The sequence below is a fragment of the Mchenga conophoros genome, linkage group LG20 (genome assembly GCF_057382185.1).
Source record: "Mchenga conophoros isolate Kocher_MC1m ecotype Shallow Benthic linkage group LG20, M_conophoros_male_GT1.1, whole genome shotgun sequence".
In the NCBI taxonomy this organism is placed as follows: domain Eukaryota; kingdom Metazoa; phylum Chordata; class Actinopteri; order Cichliformes; family Cichlidae; genus Mchenga; species Mchenga conophoros.
The window spans coordinates 15,227,727-15,249,500 of record NC_140545.1 but is presented as its reverse complement, the minus strand read 5'-3'; the positions used below and the strand labels follow the sequence as shown (position 1 = coordinate 15,249,500).

At 40.2% G+C, this 21,774-nt stretch overlaps 1 protein-coding gene across 1 annotated transcript in view; it reads left to right on the top strand.

The window, feature by feature from the left end:
• Window positions 1-21,774, top strand: part of klhdc8b (kelch domain containing 8B) — a 277,860-nt gene that overhangs the window by 168,463 nt on the left and 87,623 nt on the right. The window contains exon 3 of the mRNA XM_085260474.1: window positions 13,156-13,320. Within this exon, the coding sequence (XP_085116600.1) occupies window positions 13,156-13,320 (165 nt within the window). The remainder of the gene's footprint in view (window positions 1-13,155; window positions 13,321-21,774) is intronic.

The window sequence follows — 21,774 nt, the reverse complement described above, 5'->3', positions numbered from 1 at the left end:
CAACTGAAAATTGGGGGTTGTATGTGTATAAAAATAATTCCTGTAATTCCTAAAAAGGTAATGTAATACATTTATTAAACCCCTTGCACTTTGAGCACATCTCAGTTATTTAGTTTAAAATCCAAATTACAGAATGACAAAATATGTTATCCACTGTAATCAGCGATGAATTTGACTAGTAGTGTGATAAATTGTATGTGAAATGTGTGAGAATTAATGTGAAGTTAGCCAGCAAATGAAGCTTTGTTCTGTACATGGAAACCTAATCGTGTACTTTTGGTGCCTAAACCAAAGGGTTAGTTCCTTTTAACTTATTTTTTTTAAGCCTAAACAAAGCATCCGGTGAAAACAAGAGAAATGCTGAAACTCAAAACTCAAACCGAATTTGTGTGCCACAGTTGTTTGGACTGAGTGACTGTGACCTCTCCATCCTCCAAATGTGGATTTTTGTTGCTCTTTAACCTAGAAGCACACTGCTCATTATCATGAGCATTAGTATGGCAAAAGGGACCTCCACTGAATGAGGTGAATATGGAGAATACATGGAGCATGGTACCTCCTGATTGTATGTGACTGATAGGAACTGATAACAGCAATTAAATATGTGCATAATATCTGAATATTGGGTGATGGATCTCTTTATGTGTGAACACAATTACAAGACTTAATACACACCCCGGCACCATCTCGATGATATCCCATCCCTTCTAATGTGGAAGGTAAGAAAGAGAAAAGGATTATTCATGTAACATTGTGTAAAACAAAACAGGGAAAGAAACGAAGAGTGAAGGAAGAGAAGAAAGGCTGATTCATCTGCTACTGATGAGTACTCAGAGGAAAAGTCCAGTGTCCTTTAAATGCCTATAAAAGGGGGATGCCCTCATTAATGCATCAAAGCAGCAGAATAAGCTGCCAGGCTGTTATCACATAGCTTTTGAGGATGGTAGTTAAGTACCTTTGGACTATAGTGCCGTTGAGGACTTCCAGGCGATATGTACTCCTGTAAGCACTTTTTTAGTTAGCAGTCCTTCTATACTTTTTGAAATGACCATAAACAGTTATGGTAAACATTACTGAAGTTAATGACGATATTATCCTCCTTTATTAGCCTGTCAGCTCCCTGTTAATGTCTGCTTGAAGTTTCTGTTGTACACCATGAGACTTCTGAAATAGGATCCCTTCCAAATGGAGAAGTGAAGTGTGCAATGCAAACTGTAAACATCTTTTCAAAGCAGGGTGAAGGAGACAAAGTTTAAAAAATATTTTTTGATGATAAAATCTGAGTAGTTACTACATGGTTAGATTTAGATTTATGTTTAGATTTAAATGCATTCAAGGAGTTTTAAATTTAATGCATTTGTGTGAATTATAACAGCCACTGGGAGCCACAAGCCAGTGGACTACTAGTGCCAGTCCCAGGCCTGGATAAAAGGGAAGTGGCTGCACCAGGTTGGCATACAGTGTAAAGTCTTGGGCAAGTCAAATATGTGGATTAAAGAAGATCAAGAATGAGATTTACATACTGCTGGATGACATTTCTGTGAAGATATGGAGCTGTTTAGAGGAGAGGGCAGTGGACTTTTTTGACCAGATGTTTAACACAATCATGGCGAGTGACAAGAGGGATGCAGTTGATGAGCTATACCATGAAGGTATGGGACAGAGCTGTTAAAGTGAGGTTAAGGAGAGAGGTGATGATCAGTGAGCAGCAGTATGACTTCATGCTGAGAAAAACACAGCAGATGATTGCTTGAAAGTGTTGATGGAGAAGTATAGAGACACTATTGGTGTTTTTATGGATCTTGAAGAAGCGTATGATTGGGTGCCAAGAGAGGAACTGTGGTACCGTGCATGAGAAAGTCAGGAGGGGCAGAGAAGCATGTGAACTGGTCCAGGAAATGTATGAGGACAGCAGGATTAGTGGTGACGTGTGTGGTTGGGCTCTGAGCCCCTTTTTGTTTTCAGTGGTGATGAACAGGCAGACAGATAAGGTCAGAGAGTCTCTGTGGCTGTTGATGATTGCAGTGATCTGTAGTGAGAGCAGGGAGCAGATGGAAGAGAGCCTGAAGAGGTGGAGGAATGCATTGGAGAGAAGAAGGAAGAAAGAAACGAGACAGAATTCATGTCAGACAAATGGAAAGGGGAACATGCAAGGAACACAAATAGTAAAAGTAGATGCGGTTAAATACGTCGAGTCAGCCATCAACAGCTGAAGGTTTACAAGATGTTAGCGAAACCTGCTTTGATGTTTGGTTTGATAATGATGGCAGTGACAAAAAGATAGGAGCTGGAGCTGAAGGTGGCAGAAATGAAGATGCTAAGATTTTCATTGGTAGTGACCAGAGTGGAGGAGATGAGTACATCAGAGAGACAGCTCAGGTTGAGCAGTTGGAAACCAAGTTAGAGAGGCAAGGCTGAGATTATTTGTATATGGGCAGAGGAGGAATAGTGTGCAAAAGATGCTGAACACTGAGGTGCCAGGCAGGAAGAAAAGGGAATGAGGGCATGGAGAGGATTAATTTAATATATTTGTAAAAATGCAAAATAACCCTAAAGCTATTTCTATTTTACCCAGGTGCAAAGATACTCAGGATGTCCTCTTGGAACACTCACCTGCTACCCTTTGACCATCACTGAGAACATGATGTGAATCCTATTAAATGGCTGTTAAGATCTTTCATAGAAGACTTTTGGGTACACTCTTTTACCCACTGATGTGTGGCATCTTCTTTGTGTAAACACTGCACCTCAAGCATCCTTATGTGGACATTTTGTGTTTCTGTGTCGAAGTAGAAATGCTACGTTCAATAAAACTCTTGCAATAACATGGCATGATCACACAAAACGAGGTGATGGCTATATCTATTTCAGGGAAATCGAGTAATAACAACCATTAAATTGGTTGATATTCAGACAGGTGTTCACAGCATGTCACACAGTACATGTGCCATTCTTCTTGCTGGCAGCCATCAAGCAGACCAGTGTAATTAAACTACAGAGAACAGTGACAATAAGCCCAGTGTTAGCTAAACACCAGCAGTAATGGGTGCAAATGAAAAAAAGAGCGTAGCAGAGATTTTAGTTATGGTGAAAGACTGAAAAGAGTCAGTGCTGGCGTCATCCACAAGATTGGACTTGCTGCCGCTGTAAGTGAAAACAAAAGTGGTTTGGTATTGCATTACCATGCAGGGTGAAGAGGGTGGTTTAAAAAGAGAACATATAAGAGCATCAGAGGCCCAGGCAATAACCACACTTTCCCCAAAATCTATTTGTCAAAGCAGATTAGCAGCACGTAAATGCATTCGATGTCTTCTGCTCTGGATTTTTGGATTTTTGTTCGCTCGGCCTTTTCCTTTTAACATCACTGACATCTCCTCCCCCCCCCCCGGCATTAAGTGTCTTTAATCCAGACTGAGTCTGGATTTAGGGAGCTTTTAAAAACAGGAGAGCTTGCCTGATGTTTTATCATTGCTTAGATTATATAAATTCTACCAACCTCACTGGAACTAGAGAGGCCAATAGGTTATCAGTAAAACAAGTTTCAGAGACAAAGATGTAGAGAAAATGTACTTTATTCATCTTTAGAAATAGCAAAGCTGGATGATGTAAACCAATAACTTGACTAAACCATGTGAATGGACAGGATTATTGAATGGGAAATAAAATTAATTCCTGATAGGAAAAAATAAATTATTGCTTTTCAGCTTGAACACTCTATGCAATGGTTCTCATTCACCCAAAAAAACACCTTTTCTGTCTCTAACAGTTTTCTTTTATTTAACAGACACTTTCTGAGGATTTTATCAGGAGAAACTTGGGGTTCAGTATCTTACACAAGCTTATTTAGTCGAACAGACTGGAGTAACCCGGGACTGAATCACCAATCATCCAATTAGCAGATGACCTGTTCTATGTTCTACCTCCTGAGCCGCAAAAAATCCTGCATTATAGATGTTCTTTCTCAGTTCTTTACATTAGGATGTGCTAAGAGTTGTGCTTTGAGGAGAAAGACATGCAAAACATGACAGTTACAAGTGATAAAGAAGACCGGAGAACTAAGTATTCATTGTTAACTGGTTTGATATAGAGAAGCTTTAGAACAAATCAGGTATTCTTAAATCTCAGTGTCATGGTCCTGGGCCATGTGGGCCCAGTATTCTTAGTTTCTTGTATTTTTGTATTTCGTTCCTTATTTAGCCATGTTTCCTAAGTTGTCCTGTTGTGGTGTTCCTTATTTGACTTCCCCTTGTGACTTTTATCCCCTGTGTGCCCCTCTATGTATCTGTGAGCCCTCATCTCCCCTCCTTGTTTCATTCCATGTTTCCCCAGCCCACTATGCCCGTGCTCTCTCTCTCCTCCTGTTTGCACCTGTGTACTTCCTGTTTTACTTTGACAGTCTCCCGTCAGTGTTGTTTACTCCTGCCATGTCTTGTTATGTTTATCTGTGTCAGCTGTGTTCCCATGTGTGGCCACTTCCCCTGATCATCCCTCTTGTGTATTTAGTCTCTGTGTTTCATGTAGTCTGTGTCGCGTCGTCTGTGTTACCACCCCCTGTGTTCCGTATCTCCAGCCATAGCTTTTTCTTAGTTTATGTCCAGTTTAGGTTTTCTGTTTGAACTATTACCCTTATACTGCCCTCGCTCTGGTTTGTTCTGTTATCAGCCATAATAAAAGGCTCGCTTTTGTTTAATCCACTCCTGCATCTTCGCTTGTGTTCGCGTCTGGGTCCAACACACACATTCCCACACGGTCTATCTCCATGGACCGTGACACTCAGTAAGAGATCTTGAGTATTTTCACTTTTATTTTTCTTTCTGTAACTTTGGAAACTTTGCAGGATGCCATGATTTGCATAACTATGGTGAGTGACATCATGCTAGAAGATAGGAACATACCAGATGGTGGCTCTGTAGTGTAGTGTCTAATACATTTGTCTATCACATCAAAGATCCCTGGATTGAGACCAGAGAGAAAACACAAATCCCCAGGAGGCTTGCATCAGGAAGGGTGTAAAAATCTGCTGTGGCGACCACTTGTGAATAAGGAAGTAGCTGAAAGAAGCTTCTGTTTGCAAGACAGATCAGCAACACTAACAGAGATAATGTGATGGAAAATATCTATATTGTTAGCTCTGCTGCATTTAAGACATTGAGTGGTATATGGTTTGCTGTCAGTGTAAAAACGGATAACAATGTGGAAAACATTGTTATCTGTTTTCAACTCACAGCCCTGAAAAAGTTGAACTTTTTGTCAACTTATTATTAATGGCTCTGTTGATGTCCTGTTTATGGCACAGAGCAAATTAAATTCACAAGTCAAACTGAACTGAGTTTTCAATTACAGAGTGCATGGAATAGTGATACAATTATCTTTGGTGGTTAATGGAGTTTTACCTGTTTGCATAACTCAGTTTTCACCATATCTTGTTACTGGGTTTTGATATTAAAAAACAGTCTGATAGTAGACACTGCGGAGGACTATCCATATTAGGGTTTTGTTTAAGGTTGTGTTGTTTTCAGTGTAGTCGACCAAGAACAAAAAGCATGAAATGAAAGCACTACACTACAGTGTCTGTTTTACAGTTTGGCATCCATGCTGAAAACATAGGAAGCTCAGGAAGTAAAGTTTCTTCTTTTTTTTCAATCCAGAAACATGTTTTGATGTAAGAAAAAAAACCTTCAAAGCTAAAACCCATTTTCTCCATGCTGATGATAGTGGGTGGTTTAAAAAAAGCATTTAAAAAATCGGTTGCATATTTTCTATAATTTTGTTCCTACTGTGCTATCATGATGGCAGCGCATCCAATACCAGGGCTGAACGCTGCATTAGTGGGGGATGCAAATGGATAAGGAGTAATGGGGAAAAAAATAGATGAGGGTGAATGATAAAAGGATAGGCAAGAGGAGAAAAAGGGAGGCCAAGAGGGGACGGATGAAACAGTCAATTAAAGCGAATGAGGGGACAAGAAAGGAAAATGATGAAAGTAAAGTGAAAGTTGCAGTGAGAAGAGCAAAAATGCAAAGGAAAATAATGATGAGGGACAGGCAGCGGGAGATCATCAAGACAGGGACACAGAGAGTGATGAAAGATGTTGTGCTGAAGAGGAATCGGAGCAGCACACTGAGTACATTACAAAAGAGAAGGATAAAAACATAAATGCAGTAACTCGCATACATCCACAGCGTGTCATGTCTGCCATCACTGGCATATTTGCACTTGTGTACGTCATTGTGTTTGATGATGCTTCAGGTAATGACTCATTGGTCTGGCATTGAGTGGTGACAGATTTTGCTCGCCAGGCATCAACCTGCCAAACAGCCACCCCATAAAGACTGTGTGTAGGGTACGCTGCAGTTGCCATGGAGTCTCCAGGGGTGATGGTCAGAGAATAGACCACAGTTTCCTTAATTAGAGGGCACAATTTGAGTACAGCTGGGCCAGAACACAAGAGCACACATGCCATTCCTGGTGGAAAACACACATCACAAGAATGTTCTATACCAGCGGCCCCCAACCTTTTTTGAGCCACGGACCCGTTTATGCCCGACAATATTTTCATGGACCGGCCTTTAAGGTGTCGCGGATAAATACAACAAAATAAAACTAGTACTGGTACCGAAAAAAAGAAAATTTATTCATAACACACGTGAAAAGACCCAGGAAAACCGATTAAAAACCATGAAAACCATACATTTCACACCTGAGCCTCAACTCTCACGGCCCGGTACCAAACGACTCACGGACCGAGGCCCGGTGGGTTGCGGACCGCTGTTCTATACCACTCAGTAAGCCGTCTCCACAAACACATGACGCAGCATAGGAGACCCACCCCAACAGGACAAGACTTAGATGTAGGCGTGCATTTAAAGGAGAAAGGACACTCTGTCAAGATTTTTTGCCAGTGTTTACAATTTTGACAGAGAAGAGAGATGGTCTGAGAGAAAAGTAAAAGTGAATGCACATGAGATCCCTTTTCAGGCATTTAAACTGCCACTATCATCTCAGGTAATCTGAATAGTTCACATGATGGTTGGGTGGGGCAATTTCTCACAGAGGTTAGACCTGTCAGTGACAGGAGTGTAACTTTTTTCCCACACCGTGGCTCATGATCCATAGTGGGTTAACAACTCTTAGGGCCACTTCCAAGGGAAGAGCCCCCACTAAAGGTGCAGTACTGGGACTTCCCAGCAGTTGTTCTAAAATTGAAGAAGTGAAATGTGTTAAAAGCTAAAAGTCCAATGGCCTGTATTTCAAGTTTTCACTGTCACTTATTATCTTTCTATTCTCACTGTTTTCCTACAGGCTTTGGGTAGTGACAAAAAAAAAGATCATAAATGTCCTTCTCAGGGTCGTTGGGAGGATGAGAGTTTATATAGGAGTATAGTGTATGTAGTAGGGCTGGGCGATATATCGAGTTTTTTAAAAATATCGATATATTTTCATACGAGATATAAGATGTGACAATATCGTTTATAATCGATATAGTCTATGTTACGTTATAATTATACTTGTGGAGCCGCAGGTTTGCCTCTCTTTCGTCCACTTTTGTCTCTACGCAACATTACTCGGCCTCGCCTCTCCTTCACTGAACACAACTCCGCCTCCCCCATAGCTTCACCTGCAGGCAATGACAAGATGAAAGCGGAAAATCTCCGTTAGCGAGTTACCGTGCGTGGGGCTGGGCGGCGTCAACGTGTTAGCGAGCTAACCGCGCTAACGAGCTAACCGCGCTAACGACATGCAGCCCGGAGGGGCTGCACGGCCTAAAATCCTTTCATTTTCTCAAAAATCGACAGTGCACCTTATGTATGAATTCTGGTTGTGCTTACTGACCGCGAACCGATTTTATGTGGTACACAGCGCTCAGCAATCTGTCAAATGTTTTAATATAACTTTGCTAAGCTACGGAGCTGCACCGCTTGATGGATTGTCGGAGGATTACGGCTACCGAGGAGGAGCCTTGCGGAGTGATACGTACTGTGTGTGTATAAGGACCACAAATGGCACCTGTTCAGAGACGTGGTGCAGCTGTGAAATCTGTCTCTTTGTTATTAAGCTCAGCGTCTATTAGTTTACATTTTGACTGCACAATTGTGAGCTTTTTGTTATGCACAAAAACAACGTTGTTTTCTTTTATTTATGGACCATGATTATTTAATAAATGCTGATAATTAATTTTTGAGTAATTTCTTCATGTACATCTACGCTGTATGTAAATAAAAGTGCCCGTGTGACATCTGGGACACAGTGTGACTAAGAACTCTCTTTTTGTTCTTAACTTATGGCTTTAAAAAAAAAATATCGAGATATATATCTTATATCGCCATCCAGCTAAAAAATATCGAGATATGAATTTTGGGTCATATCGCCCAGCCCTAGTATGTAGTTCTATGAACAACTAAGTACAGTTTATTGAACACTGGCTTCAGAAATCAGGTGAAGAGATCAGATTTATTTTAATGCATTTGGTTTGGAGTTATATACAGTCGTGTGCGTAGTCATCTTTTGTACCAGTGCACTGTGATTTTGGTTTCCACAGCAGAATCAAAGTTCTTACTTTAGTTCTAGATCTGTAAAATATCTTGGGATTCTCCATTTAAATTGTCTGCCATATGTGACATGTGTTTGACTGCAGGTTTAAAAAAGGATGCGTTGAACAGTCCTATCAAAACTGCTAGTAGACTTGTACCATCAGTGAGCGTGTAAGCCCCACATTCATTTTTTTTCTGAAAGTACAACTCCTCTCTCTTAATTTGGGTGCAGGATCTTCTAGTTAAAAACACAGGGAGAACGTTCCTCAAAAGGTTTTCGTTCCTTGGGGGAAAGTTCCTGTGGAAACACACATTGCTTCCGTGTAGTGCAGAGCATTGAGCTTTTTGTCTCAGTGTTGACTTTTAGTCTTGCCACTTAATTCATCCAATTTGAATTTTCCACACTAGTGATTTCTTTTGAACTGTGATTTATCCGTTATACCACCTTTAAAATGGATACAATATAGGTTAAATTACTGAATCAGTTGGTCGTAACTTTGTATTGTTGGATTAGGGCCTAGTGCATTAGTCCATTGGGTTTTTACCCTGATAAATCAAGACTTCAAATGTAGGTAATGCAGAGTACTACTAATTTATACAAAATAGTTCAAGTGTGGCTTCATCTTTTGTCTTTTCCCATTTGGTGTATTTGCTGTGAAATCCTGGCAGCATACAGCATCTTTGATTTATTGTCTGATAAAACCAAACCATCCCCAGAGAGCATGTTTAAAGGGAATTATTACAAATCCAGGCTCTCCTCCGTGCATGTTTAATGATTTTCCCTACATTTAATCTCAGGGAAAGTAGGTTCTGATTTCATTGTACTAGGAAAGTCTTATCATGCTGCTGCGGCAAAGTGTTAAAGCTCAAGTGAAAGTAATTTAGCCAGACAGAATGTTTGACAGGTATTTTCTTTGTGCACTGTTGAATTACTTTACACACATCCTGCATGTAAAATTCTTTGCTCCCTTACAGACACTAACACATACACCTGCCTGATTGTTATTTCTCCCTGTGTTATCTTTTCTGTTTTACCTTTGGCACTCGCACACAGAAATGATCAGAAATTCAGCATCCTGTCAATATTCTTTTTCTTTGTTTTTCTTTTCTGTTTTATAGAATATCAATTTAGGATTTAGAAAGTCGTCATTGAGGCCACAGTTCACCTTAAAATCTAATATACATTTGTTTTCTGCATGCAGTTAGCTAATGTTCCAGTCTTTCTGATAACAGCACTGAATTTTGCCGTGATCACACACGCAGGCACAGGTGCACCCTCACAAAGGGAAACCAACACTAGTTATGGTTTCAAGACTGGTTATGATTTCACATTGTTCACTCTGAAGTGTGCATCTGTCTGTCATTGTAGACTGTGAGGTGTCAGCACTTAGTAGAAAAAGAAAGGGGATTCAGGATCCAGCACATGCACTCACATGCACACAAACTTAAACACAGGAGCCTTCATTTCCTGGAGATTGTTATTCACTTCATCGTTTCCTTGTCTTTGCTAGCCTTCACTTGGTGAACCTTTATGTTTTGACAGTGTGGAGATTGCATCTCATGTTGTGAATACTGACAGAGTGACAGGTCTGAAGTTCTTCTAGTGCCATTTTCATTAACCTGTCTTCTTCATTGATTGGAACAAAGCAATACTTTCTAAGTTTTTAAGTGCTTATAGGGCTGAAGTAGGTATATAGGATAGCATAGAATAGAACAGAATAGAATAGCTCTTTTTTGTCATTGTACATGTACAACAAAATTAAGAGTACTCCACACGAACTGTGCAGGAGTAAAAAAATAAAAAGTAAACACATCAGGAATAAATAACTAGAGGAAGTCTAGAGGAATGTGTACAAAACAATAGAAAGGCACACAATGGAGAGCAAAGTGCTCAGAGTGGCCTGAGTGATGAGGGTTACTCAGACCATGGCACAGATTGGAGAGGTAGGCACGGGTGGGGTGTGGGGATAGTGTTTGTTGACAGTGCGAATGGCCCAGGGGAAGAAGCTGTTTGTGAGGCTGGAGGTGTGGGACCCTATTGACCTGAGGTGCCGACCAGAGGGCAGCAGGTAACAGGTGGTGGGCGGGGTGCAAGGGGTCACCTGTGATGGCCCTCGTTTTCCTGAGACAGGAGGATCTGGCGATGGTCTCCAGGGGTGGCAGAGGGCAGCCAGGGACTTCTTGTTCTCAGTTGTGGACCATGCGTACCAAACAACCAGGCAGTAGAAGAGCATTATCCCCATCTGAATAATGGGCCCAGCATAAAAGCTAATTTTTTTCCACATATGTCTCTCATTTTGTTTTTTTCCCCCTTTTTCCTTCTTGTTTTTTGTTTATTTGTGTATAAAAGTCAACAGCTTCCTTAAGACAACTAAAGATTATTATCATGGGTCAGGTCCATGCTAACATGCCACTGTCTTGTGTTGCTTATGCTATACTCAACAAGAAAAATTCAAGTCATGCCAAAATTATAATTATTATTAGTATATTAATTATGTATCAAGTTATATTTATGGAATGCAATGGAGACTACAAAAAGTCTATTTGGTAGCCATCGATCAGATGGCCAGAACCTTCACCTCTGACTGCCATCAACCCCACTAAGCACCGGCCCAAACACATGCCTAGGCAGGCCTCAGGCAGACCCAGGACTTGCTGGAGAGATTAGATCTGCTGGGGAATGTCTTGGTCTTGTATCTTCATGGGATAGATTCAACAAGGTGCTGGAAGTAAACTTCAGAGATTTTGGTCCATATTGACATGATAGCATCAAACAATTGTTGCAGATTCATCAGTTGCACATCCACGATGCCAATCTCCTGTTCTGCTACATCACAAAGGTGCTTTGTTGGATTGAGATCTGGTGACTGTTTGATCATCTGTTGGTCAGCATAGGGAACTCATTTTCATGTTTAAGAAACCAGTTTGAGATGATCTGTGCCTTGTGACATGACTCAAAATCCTGTTGGAAACAACAATCTAAAGATGGGTACACTATGGTCATAAAGAGACATGGTCAGTAACAATACACAGGTAGCCTGTGGCTTTACTTTATGAGACTTAATTGGTACTAAGGTACTATTCCCCACAACATTACACCACCACCAGCCTGAACTGCTGATAAAAAGCAGGATGTATCCATGCTTTCATGTTTTTCGCAACACATTCTTACACTAACACAAATGTTGCAGCAAACAGACTCATTAAACCAGGCAAAGTTTTCTCAATGTTCTATTGTCCAATTTTGGTGAGCATGTGTGCATAGCAGATAAAGTTTCCTGTTCTTAGCTGACAGGAACTGCACCCTGTATGATCTTCTAATGCTCAAAGTAAAAAAAAATTACTATTCTTTCCCATTTATCTGCTCTGTTTTTCAACTTCATAAGGTCATCTTGACCATTTTTACATGCTTGTAGTTCAAGTTGAGTTCTGTGTGCCCTGGGGGTTGGTGACATGTAATTGGCTGATTAGATATTTGCAGGTTTACCTAAACAAGTGAGTGTGCATTTATTTTATTTAATGTATTTTTGCCTTTACTATTATTTTTCAGTGATTTTAAAAAAGTAAAAAAAAAAAGAAGTAAAAATGTCATATTTTTATGAATGGTCTTCAAACTTTACAACAATATACTACACCTTCAGGGACATTGGTACCCAGGTTGGGGAAGCATTTGTCCTTGACCTTCATTGTAAGGACCCAAGCTCAAAGTAATATTTAATAATAAATGGTATGGAGAAAGCAGTAAAACACTCATTTAATTTTTTTCAATACGACGCCCTGCAACGTCAGAGTGAAATATATATATACATATATATATTTATATATATGTATATATTTGCTCCAGTCTTGCCACATGATATGCACAATGACAGTGTTCTTGCTGCACCACTTGTTCCATGTACAATAGTAAAATAGGATTTAGTCAGTCCTAAGTGTTGAACTGTGTGAGGATAGCATTCTGAGTGACAGATTTATTATTGCTCTATTCTTCACAGTTTAAGTCACAGCTTCCTTGGTTCACCATCTGCTTGGCTCACTGAGTTGCTCTGTTCCCTCTAGTCTTGTCCCCCTCTCTTTCTCCACATTTAAGTTGTCACGACTTCTTAGAGCACTAATGGGCTGTTAATCTCCATCTCTCATCAGTTCTGTTCTGTTACGTTTTGTTCTCTTTTCTCTTCCCTCTTCCTTTCTTCCCCTTCTCCTGCAGTATATCACCAGGAGCACCTTCTTTGCTGGCTCAGCACTTCCCCTCTCTTTCCCCCTTGCCTTTCTGTAATGACACTGCAGCATTTAGGAGTGTTTGTGTGTGTCCTTGTGGAAAAAAGTTGTTCGTGTGGCAGTTTTTTGATATAGATATTGCAGATTGTTTGGATAACTGTAGACGGATGAGACGGATAGCCATCATGACAGGTAGAGCAGAAATGGCGAGATGAAAGAGTGCAGCTCTTGGCCCTTCGGAGAGGTGTTGGCAGCGTTTTTTCCTCAGTTCACTGCACATTAGCTTAACAAGGCTGAGAACAAATATACTGACCACAGTTGAACACTGTTGAACTAAGAGTAGAGTGTAATGAGATCCTTTAAAAAGCTCTTAATAAGCTCTTTTTTTTCTCTTTTCTCTCTGCAGATGGAAAAGTGTATGCGCTGGGGGGCATGGGTGCAGACACAACACCACAGGCCCTGGTTAGGGTGTATGATGCAGAGAAGGACCAATGGCACCCAATGACATCTATGCCCACACCGCGGTATGGAGCCACGCCCTTCGTAAGAGGAACCAAAATCTACGTGATGGGTAGGAAATACATCATGCAGATGTTATACTGCTAGCATGTGCGTGTTAGCATATACTGACATTTACCTTAAAGCTGTAGAGAAATACATGACTTCCTGCCAGTGGTGCTCCATTAGGCTGATCTCTCTCCTTTTAGTCTCAGACAGCGTTGTCTTAAAGCTCCTTAACTGTCATTTAATATGTGCACCCAACCTTTAGATCACTGCCATCTTGTGTTACCATTTGGTATTTCTACTGAAAGCTGTTCTTACATCAGTCTCAAAGTATAGTTGTCTGTCTGTGAGAGTGTGTCTATCTCCTGTTTACAATGACAGAAGCTGGGCAAGAGGCCAGCAGTTATTTTTCTGGTGCTTTGCACATGCACATTGTGGACAAACTGCTGCTGGTCTGCTTTTACCACGCTCAGATCAGAAACACAGCTAGCATTATCAACTAAATAAGCTTCTGTACTTTAACTTTGTAACAGATGAATTTCCTCTTGCAAACCACCCTGCCTATCATGCATGATGTAGAAAAGAAGAAGTATGAAAAACACATTAATAAGGAAAGCTGTGACAATGAGTAAGCAGGGAACGCAGCTCTGACCATGTCAGGTCTAATAAAACAGGTGAACAGGCGAACAGGTGCAGGTTCAGCAAAGACTGATGTCTGAACCTGCTGTTTTGCCAAAATTCTACCTTCAGGTTTAATCCATATTTTAATACCACTAGTTGATATTGACAGTTAATCATTTCACGTACCTCTTATTAAATTCATATTTTAATATACTAGGCCTGTATGTTCATTTCGTCACTCATCCAAGTGACTTCTTCAGTCTCCGCTCACTGCAGGTTTCCCCAATCTTTTAAACAGAACATTTGCATAAGGACTGAAACTGGCACCAGTGCCAAACAATGGGCTGGGAGGTTTGTTTCTTGATCATTAATATGCAAAATGGCATGACCATCGATCAACAACCAATGATCAAAGACCAATCATCAATGGCCATGAGTACCGTTCACAGATAGTTGAGGAATGGTTGCAATCACAGTATTTTAAGATGGTGAAAGATGTAGCCTTAGGCCCCCTCCTCGATTCAGAGATGGTCTTTCGCTTTTCACATAAATGGTCTCTTTGACTCTGTGCTCAAACCAGCGTTCCTCCCTGTCCTGGATGTGCACATCCTCATCAATGAAAGAGTGTCCACTGGCCTGTAGGTGTAAATAGACTGCAGAGACCTGGTCTGACAAGGTGGCTATTCTGTGTTGTGCCATCTGCAAAGCCAGAGGTTGTTGCATGGCAACCTCCTGGCACCTAACAGCATACACTACATTACTCTGTTTGTGCCGTGAGACCGAATACTTGGGGTGGACAATTTTTGGCGCAGCATGTTTTAGGTTTTGAAAGCCACAGAGTGTTTAGAGAAAATGCATCTCAGCTCTTTTCCCATGCTCCTGACACATAAGGGATCACTAAGGGTTTGTGCTTAGGCAGCAGTTGTCTCTTCTGGATTGCCTGGAGCTCTCTTTAGGTGCCTTCCCAGCTTCCCAGACAACAAATGTCCAGGTGGGATAACCCCCTTTTCTCAGGGAGTTCTTGATATGAATACAAAGCATGTTCCCATCATTACAATGGATTTTTAGTGAATGTGAAATTAGTCTTTTTCATTGGTTTTTCCCTTGGACCTCCCACAGGGATGTCATTTTTGTGCAGTTTCTTAATTATTGTTGAATCATGAACTTTGAGCTTAGCTGACACAAGTGCGGCCAACATATATCTAAATGTTGTTCTGGGTTCTTATCTGACCTCCTGGATGAGTCACTGATGCATCCTTGGAGTAATTTTGGCAGACCGACCACTCCTGGGAAGTTTCACCAGTGTTTCAAGTTTTCCAGTTAAAGGATAAAGGCTTTCTCTGTCATTTACTCGAGCGCCCTAAACCTTAGAAATGACTTTGTAACCCATCAATATTTTTTTGTTTAAAGTAATTGGAGGTTATTTCAACACTTAAAATTTTAGTGTTTAAAATGTGTTTACATTTCATTTCCAAATGAACTCTGTGAGTTTTGAGACACAGCAGTCATCTGTCAAATGCCCCCAAAAGATTCACATGTCCTCTTGTGCTGTAAGAGGGTTGATTAATGGGTCACTGTAACATGGAGACCTTTGTTTCAAACCAGTCTTTTTAATTATTACTTAATAATTACTTTTCCACAAATTAACCTAAGCCTATGCTATGGTATACTGCATATTACTTGTTAAGGTTCAAAATTGAGGAGGGAGAGTACAAACCACTCTTGGTCCAGTAGGTCTTTGGTCAAACAATGATTTTAATGAATACACGCGTGGGAAGACACTCTGTACGCAGACAGCCAGTAGTCCTCGACTTAATCAAAGCATGAACAGATATTTTATAGCATCAGGGTTTGTTTACTGACGCCCCTTCATGCGTCACCGGTACATTTTATACATAGATCAGATCAACATCATCATGACTTTTCACCCAGAAAATCATCTTCTATTTTCATGGCTTGGTACTTTCCGTTCTTATCTTAAAATTAATTGTTCCTCTTTCTTGCCGAGACAACAAGGACGATTCCTCTAAATAAATTTAACTAATGTGTGTGTATGTGTTGACCTCACATGCTCTTTGTGTCACCTCTTCACCTACTGTCTGTGTCTCGTCCTCAAATGCTCCTCAAAATAACCTGCACTTAGACTCTGCTTTCGGTTTCAGTTCTGCAAAAGGCACACTCTGCAAACCTGCAACTTCCTGTCAGCCTGCAACTTAGTCTTTCTGAAAGACACACACTGTTCAACCCCTGAATGCAATATAAACTCCAGATTATATTATTAATGCAATGGTAATAATGACAATTATTTAACAATAGCAGTAAAATAATTTCCCTTCTCCACACTCCCTCTCTTGACCTCTGGAACACCAGAGGTCACAATACATTGTGTCCTCACGCAGACCCTCTCTGGTGGTCTCGGACCTCGAGATCTCCAGGATCCTCGCCCCTCCTGTGGTCGCCGAGATCGATCTTCTGCAAAGGAAACAAAACACCTTTTCTTGCACCTCCCTAACTTATCCTATCTGGGACTCTTTAATCAAAAGCCTGATCCTAATTATCTTCTTAACTTATTGACTTGTATTTATGTATACTCTTCAACGTTACTCATCCCTTTAGAACTCTTTAAGCCCTGCTTTCACGTCCGGTTGCTCGCTCTATTTTCCCTTATCTGATCATCAACATCCTGTGCACAAATTGTCGCTGCTGCAAGTTCCTCTACTCCAAAAGAAAACAACCACTTTAATCAATTAAGTTTAAGCATATAAGCAATTACTCCTGTATACATTTCATCATAGCTAAATGCTGCCTTGAAACAATTCCTATGCGTTAACTTCATTTTAACCTCACATTTCCTATGTTATAACCCATTTTGGTATAGCCTTTTTATTTCATTTGCTCCCTTTAATGTAACAATACCTTCTAATTCTAATTTATCAGACTTAACCAAAATATATGCTTTCCTTCCTCTTTGGTCCTTCTTTAAGTTCAGTTAAAAGCTAAATGAATTTAAGGCCTTTTGCCTGGAATCAATACTGTCATGTGTGTTTCTTAACTCTGTGTCTGTAAGCGTGTGCAATCCTTCATGAACTCATATTATCCTCACAGTAGATTGGCTAATCATAGCGCTAGCCAAAGGCTCGTGACCCTCCAGAGACAAATTTGAGCCACAACTCCTTTAAAAGCACAAAATGCAATATGTATAAAAATCATTTCTATTTATAAGCTCCCCCTTTATCCTAAAAATACCTCCTATGTAATATCTGTATGTGTAAGCCTACATTATAACCACTACTTCTAGAAATCAAAAAGAAATCAAACCTGTTCTACTCCTTCAACCCTCACTAATTTTCCCTCTAAGATTTATTCACAGCTTTGAAAAACCGGCATTGTATCTTCTAAACAGGATTCAGTTCTGTCATGGTCCTGGGCCATGTTGGCCCAGTATTCTTGGTTCCTTGTATTTTCGCTCCTTATTTAGGCCAGGTTTTCTGAGGTGTCCTGTTGTGGTGTTCCCTAAGTGTTTTTTCCCTTTGTGACTCTTACCCCCTTGTGCCCCTCTGTCTATTTATGAGCTCTCGTCTCTCTTTGTGTTTATTCCATGTTTCCCCCAGCCTGTTATGTCTGTGTTCTCCCCGTGCTTTCTCTCCTCCTGTCTGAACCTCTGTGTACTTCCTGTTTTACTTTGACAGTCTCTCGTCAGTATGCGTAATGTTGTGTTCACTCCTGCCCTGTCTCGTTATGTTTATCAGTATCCCCTGTGTTCCCCACCTGTGTGTAATCTCCCTGTGTTCTCTGGGTGTATTTAAGTTGTGTCTTCTGTTATGGTAGTTGCTGGTTCGTCTGTGTTGTTTCCCCTCGGTCTCCCTGCGTCTCGTTTCTGGTTTGTGTTATTAGCTTACCCAGTTTAGGTTTCCGGTTTCTTGTTTTTCCACCAGTGCTGTTTTGTGCCCACCGTTGTAAATAAATATTCACCTGCACCAGAGCTGCCGCCTTTTGGGTCCTTTTCTACAACTCCACACGGCTTGCCTCGCAAACCGTGACAAGTTCACTTTTAATCCTTTAACCTTAACTTAAAAATAACAGTTTCAGTTTTACCATATCCAAATGATCAAAAACCCAAAAGGTCCTAAAATGATCCTAAATTATTAAACAATTAAATTATTAAACCCTAAACCCCCCTTTATCTTGATACATTTCATGTGTCAAGATACTATACAAAACTTAAAAATGCTCAGTTTTCCCCACTCATGATCCTATCTATGTCATAAAAATAAACTTAAAACAGAACAGTTATCAGTCATGTGTTTCTTCAATTAATGATAACTGAGTTACATCAAAAAATATTTCCCCTTTAGCATTTGGCATTCTCCCAACAATATACTATAATCCCATAATCTAACAAAACAAAACAGAAATTTTCTCTGGTAAAAGCAAATTGTTTGTCCACATTAATTCATCCTCACTCACATTCAGTCACACATTCACTCACATGCAGTCACACATTCACTCACATGCAGTCACACCATGTATTTGCTGATAGTGGAGCTTCCCGCACGATCAGATACTCCACCCTCAGCAAAATGAGCTCAGTCATTTTTATTTTCCATAGGAAAATATTTCTTTATGCTTTTGGACTGGATTGACTCGCATAAAATCCTTTTTACAGGGACTTACGACCTTGATCAGTCCCCACAGGTAGCTCTCCTCAGCCAATTGTAATCTGGAAAGCCGCCTTATATTTGCTCTTCCCGAGAATTTTCAGCGCCGTTATTCACTGTTGCAGGCCTGCTTAAAACAGAAATGAAAAAATAGAGCTGATTGTTAGCTCATAAAAACAAAATCACCTGACAGGTTTTCTTTAAGTGCACTGTTACAAAATAATGGGCCCAATTTTAGACATGTCCATGTTTCCTAAAACTCCCTCTATTAAAACAAAAACACCAACAACCCAAACCTAACTGACCGAATCAACCCATTACCACAACAACCTCAACAACCTTAAACACACAAGTATTTTACCACCACATAATTTCACCTCCTCAATACACCGAAAGTCTCATTAAAACCACTCAATTTGCACACAAAAATCACCCCCTTATGCTCTTAAATTCAGCATAAGACCCCTTACGACATCATATAATCACTAAACTATAAATTCCCCACCCCAATCTGCACTTCTCGTCTCTGCTATGCTTCCTCTTCCTGAAAGTCACAGTCACACACACACTCAGGAAGTTCCTTCGTCATATGGCTTCTTCTATTCCTCAATTACAAACTCAAATGTATTTTATTAAACATTCACACCATTGTATCATTCATACAAAATAGCAAGCTGTTCTTCATTGCATATGTTTGTGTTCTTAGCCAGGTTTAATCTCTATCTCTGCATTAAACTCCATGAGCTTGTCTTGTCTTTATAAGGTTAATGCATTTTCTGTTTGTGTATGTGAATTTGCATATGGTGCTTTTGCAGTGTGTCAGACTCCTTCATAATTTTGCCTTTAAACAGTCAATTTTCTCCTCCCCAAATTTACTAACCCAAATTCTGATTTCCTACCTTAAATAGCAGCATTCCTTGTCCTCAGCCAGAAGGTAGGGCTCCACTTGCCACTTACCCCCTCTGCCTCAGCCCAGCGGCCTTACCCGTCAGGTCCCGTCTTCTTACTGAAGCCGAGTAATCGTGACTGTGCCTGCCTTAGGTTGTCCCAGGGTTTCGAGGTGGGATCTTACCCGTCATGGGCTATCCAGCCTTCCATACTCGCCTGATACGGGGCCCAAGTGGGCAGGGGAGGGAACACACTGGCTCTGGAAATTAAAGGAGTGTAAGCTGCTTCCTTCATTGCATCTTATATTAAACTATCGCACTTCTGACTCCTTCCTAGAATAATTTCACATATGGCACTTTGTGTATGTGTGTTTTCTATTCATTAATGTAATTGTCAGTTATTTTCTCTCCCGGTCAGGGAACCACATTATTTTCTCTCTTCATTTTACCTTCTTTTGTTTGTTTGTGACGCTCTACTTTAGTTCTACTAAACCTTGATGTAAAAACAATACTCCCTTATTTCACGCACACACTCTGCATTTTGCCTACGCACACACTTCTCTCTCAGACTTCCTCTGTTCACACATCACCTTGCACTCACTCTACTATCAACTTTCATAGTGTTATTATTATTTAGTATTTTGTACACCTCACACAGAATCATTCAAATCGAGTACTCACAGCATTCACATCACAACCTTCAACTTTCACTTTCAATCCTGCAAGACGCAGAGATGGACATCTCCTTCACCTAACATAAAACTAAATTACCATATCAACATACAATTACTGAAATTCAAACTCAAATACACCGTCTGTTTTAATAAAGTCAAAGAGTAAACAGGTGTACCAAGTGTATGTACTTATGTGTTTTAAACTGAAAGAAAAAGAAACTCAAACTCTTATAACATCACTCATGCCTCTCTCAAATTAAAAACACTTTCAAACTTTAAAACCTCCTACTTTACATCACCAAAGAAATACCTCTCACACCTTTATTCATCATGTCAAAGCTTTCTCCATTTTGCACAGCCTGCCACATGTTTAACAAAAAATCGCTGCCCGAGAAGGCTCCCACATATCAAGGTGGTCGTTCTCACAAATTTCCAGCAGACCCTCAAATAAACAAAAACAACGACCCAGGCAGGCTTCCAGTTCAGCCTCCTCAATTTCTATGCACACCGAAAACTCATGGGGAGATTCTTCTGTCTCCCCGTGTCCTACACAATTCACCTCCAAATGATCCCCTACAATTGAAATTTCAGTGTGGAATGACGCAGAGATTAACATTCCCTTATTCATTTACTATATGTAACCTGAATTTTTCTCTCTCTTATCAAATAACAAAGGTTATATTTAAAATTTGTTATTGAACTACTAATTAAGTTGCTTTTTATGGTATCAATGGTAAACTACCCCTAAAAAGTCCACTTCATTGCGTGTCCATTGAGATACTTCTATTAAGGCTATTTAACAAGTTCAATTTACACATATTCATTAATCTGTCACGCTTATTAGTGGCTCATGGTTACTTAAAACCTATGTCTGACTTGACCACAGAGTTAGAGTATCATTCAATCCTCTCAGGATGACCACTCCACTTACTCTGCATCCAGTCAGCTCATGAATTAACAACACTTGCAGACTGTAACCCTTTTATTTTTTGTTTATGCCTTCAAATCCACCTTAAATCTTCTTACCTAAACGTTGGTTTTAAACACAAACAATTCTTATATTCTATTTTGAAACGCTGTCACCATTCATATATTTACAATGTTATTATTTACTAAGCCAGCATTTTAATCGCAGACATTTATCCACATTTGCAAACAATAGTTATAGGGCTGAATAATCACACAAAACCGAAAGCATAGTCCTCTCATGCGCTCTGCATCAGTTGCCTCATTTGCATGCACACACACTCTCCATCTAAAAATGGCAGCAGGCAGTCAGTGCATTACTGACTCGACACACAGAGATCTCTCACACCAAATTTTCTTATTCTATATTACAACGACGTCTTATATTTACAATCACTGTCAGATCTGCCAGCTTTAGCGCCTACACAATTTTAGACAAATTTAAAATAACCGCCCAGCGGATAAACTCCCTGAGTTTTTTGCGACCAATTAACCAGTATCAAGACTTTAACTGTTTCTGGCCTCATTTCTAAAATCCCTAACTCAATTTAAAAGCGTCAACCAACCCAAACTTTGAAGTTTTAGGTAAAGTTACACGCCCGAAGTCCAACTTCTTCTGACCAAAAAAGCGCAGGTACCGTTCCAAACGGTAAGGAGACTCTAACTCCTAGCTTAATTCCAGGATGCCCTGTACCCCACAGTTAAGCCAAACTGA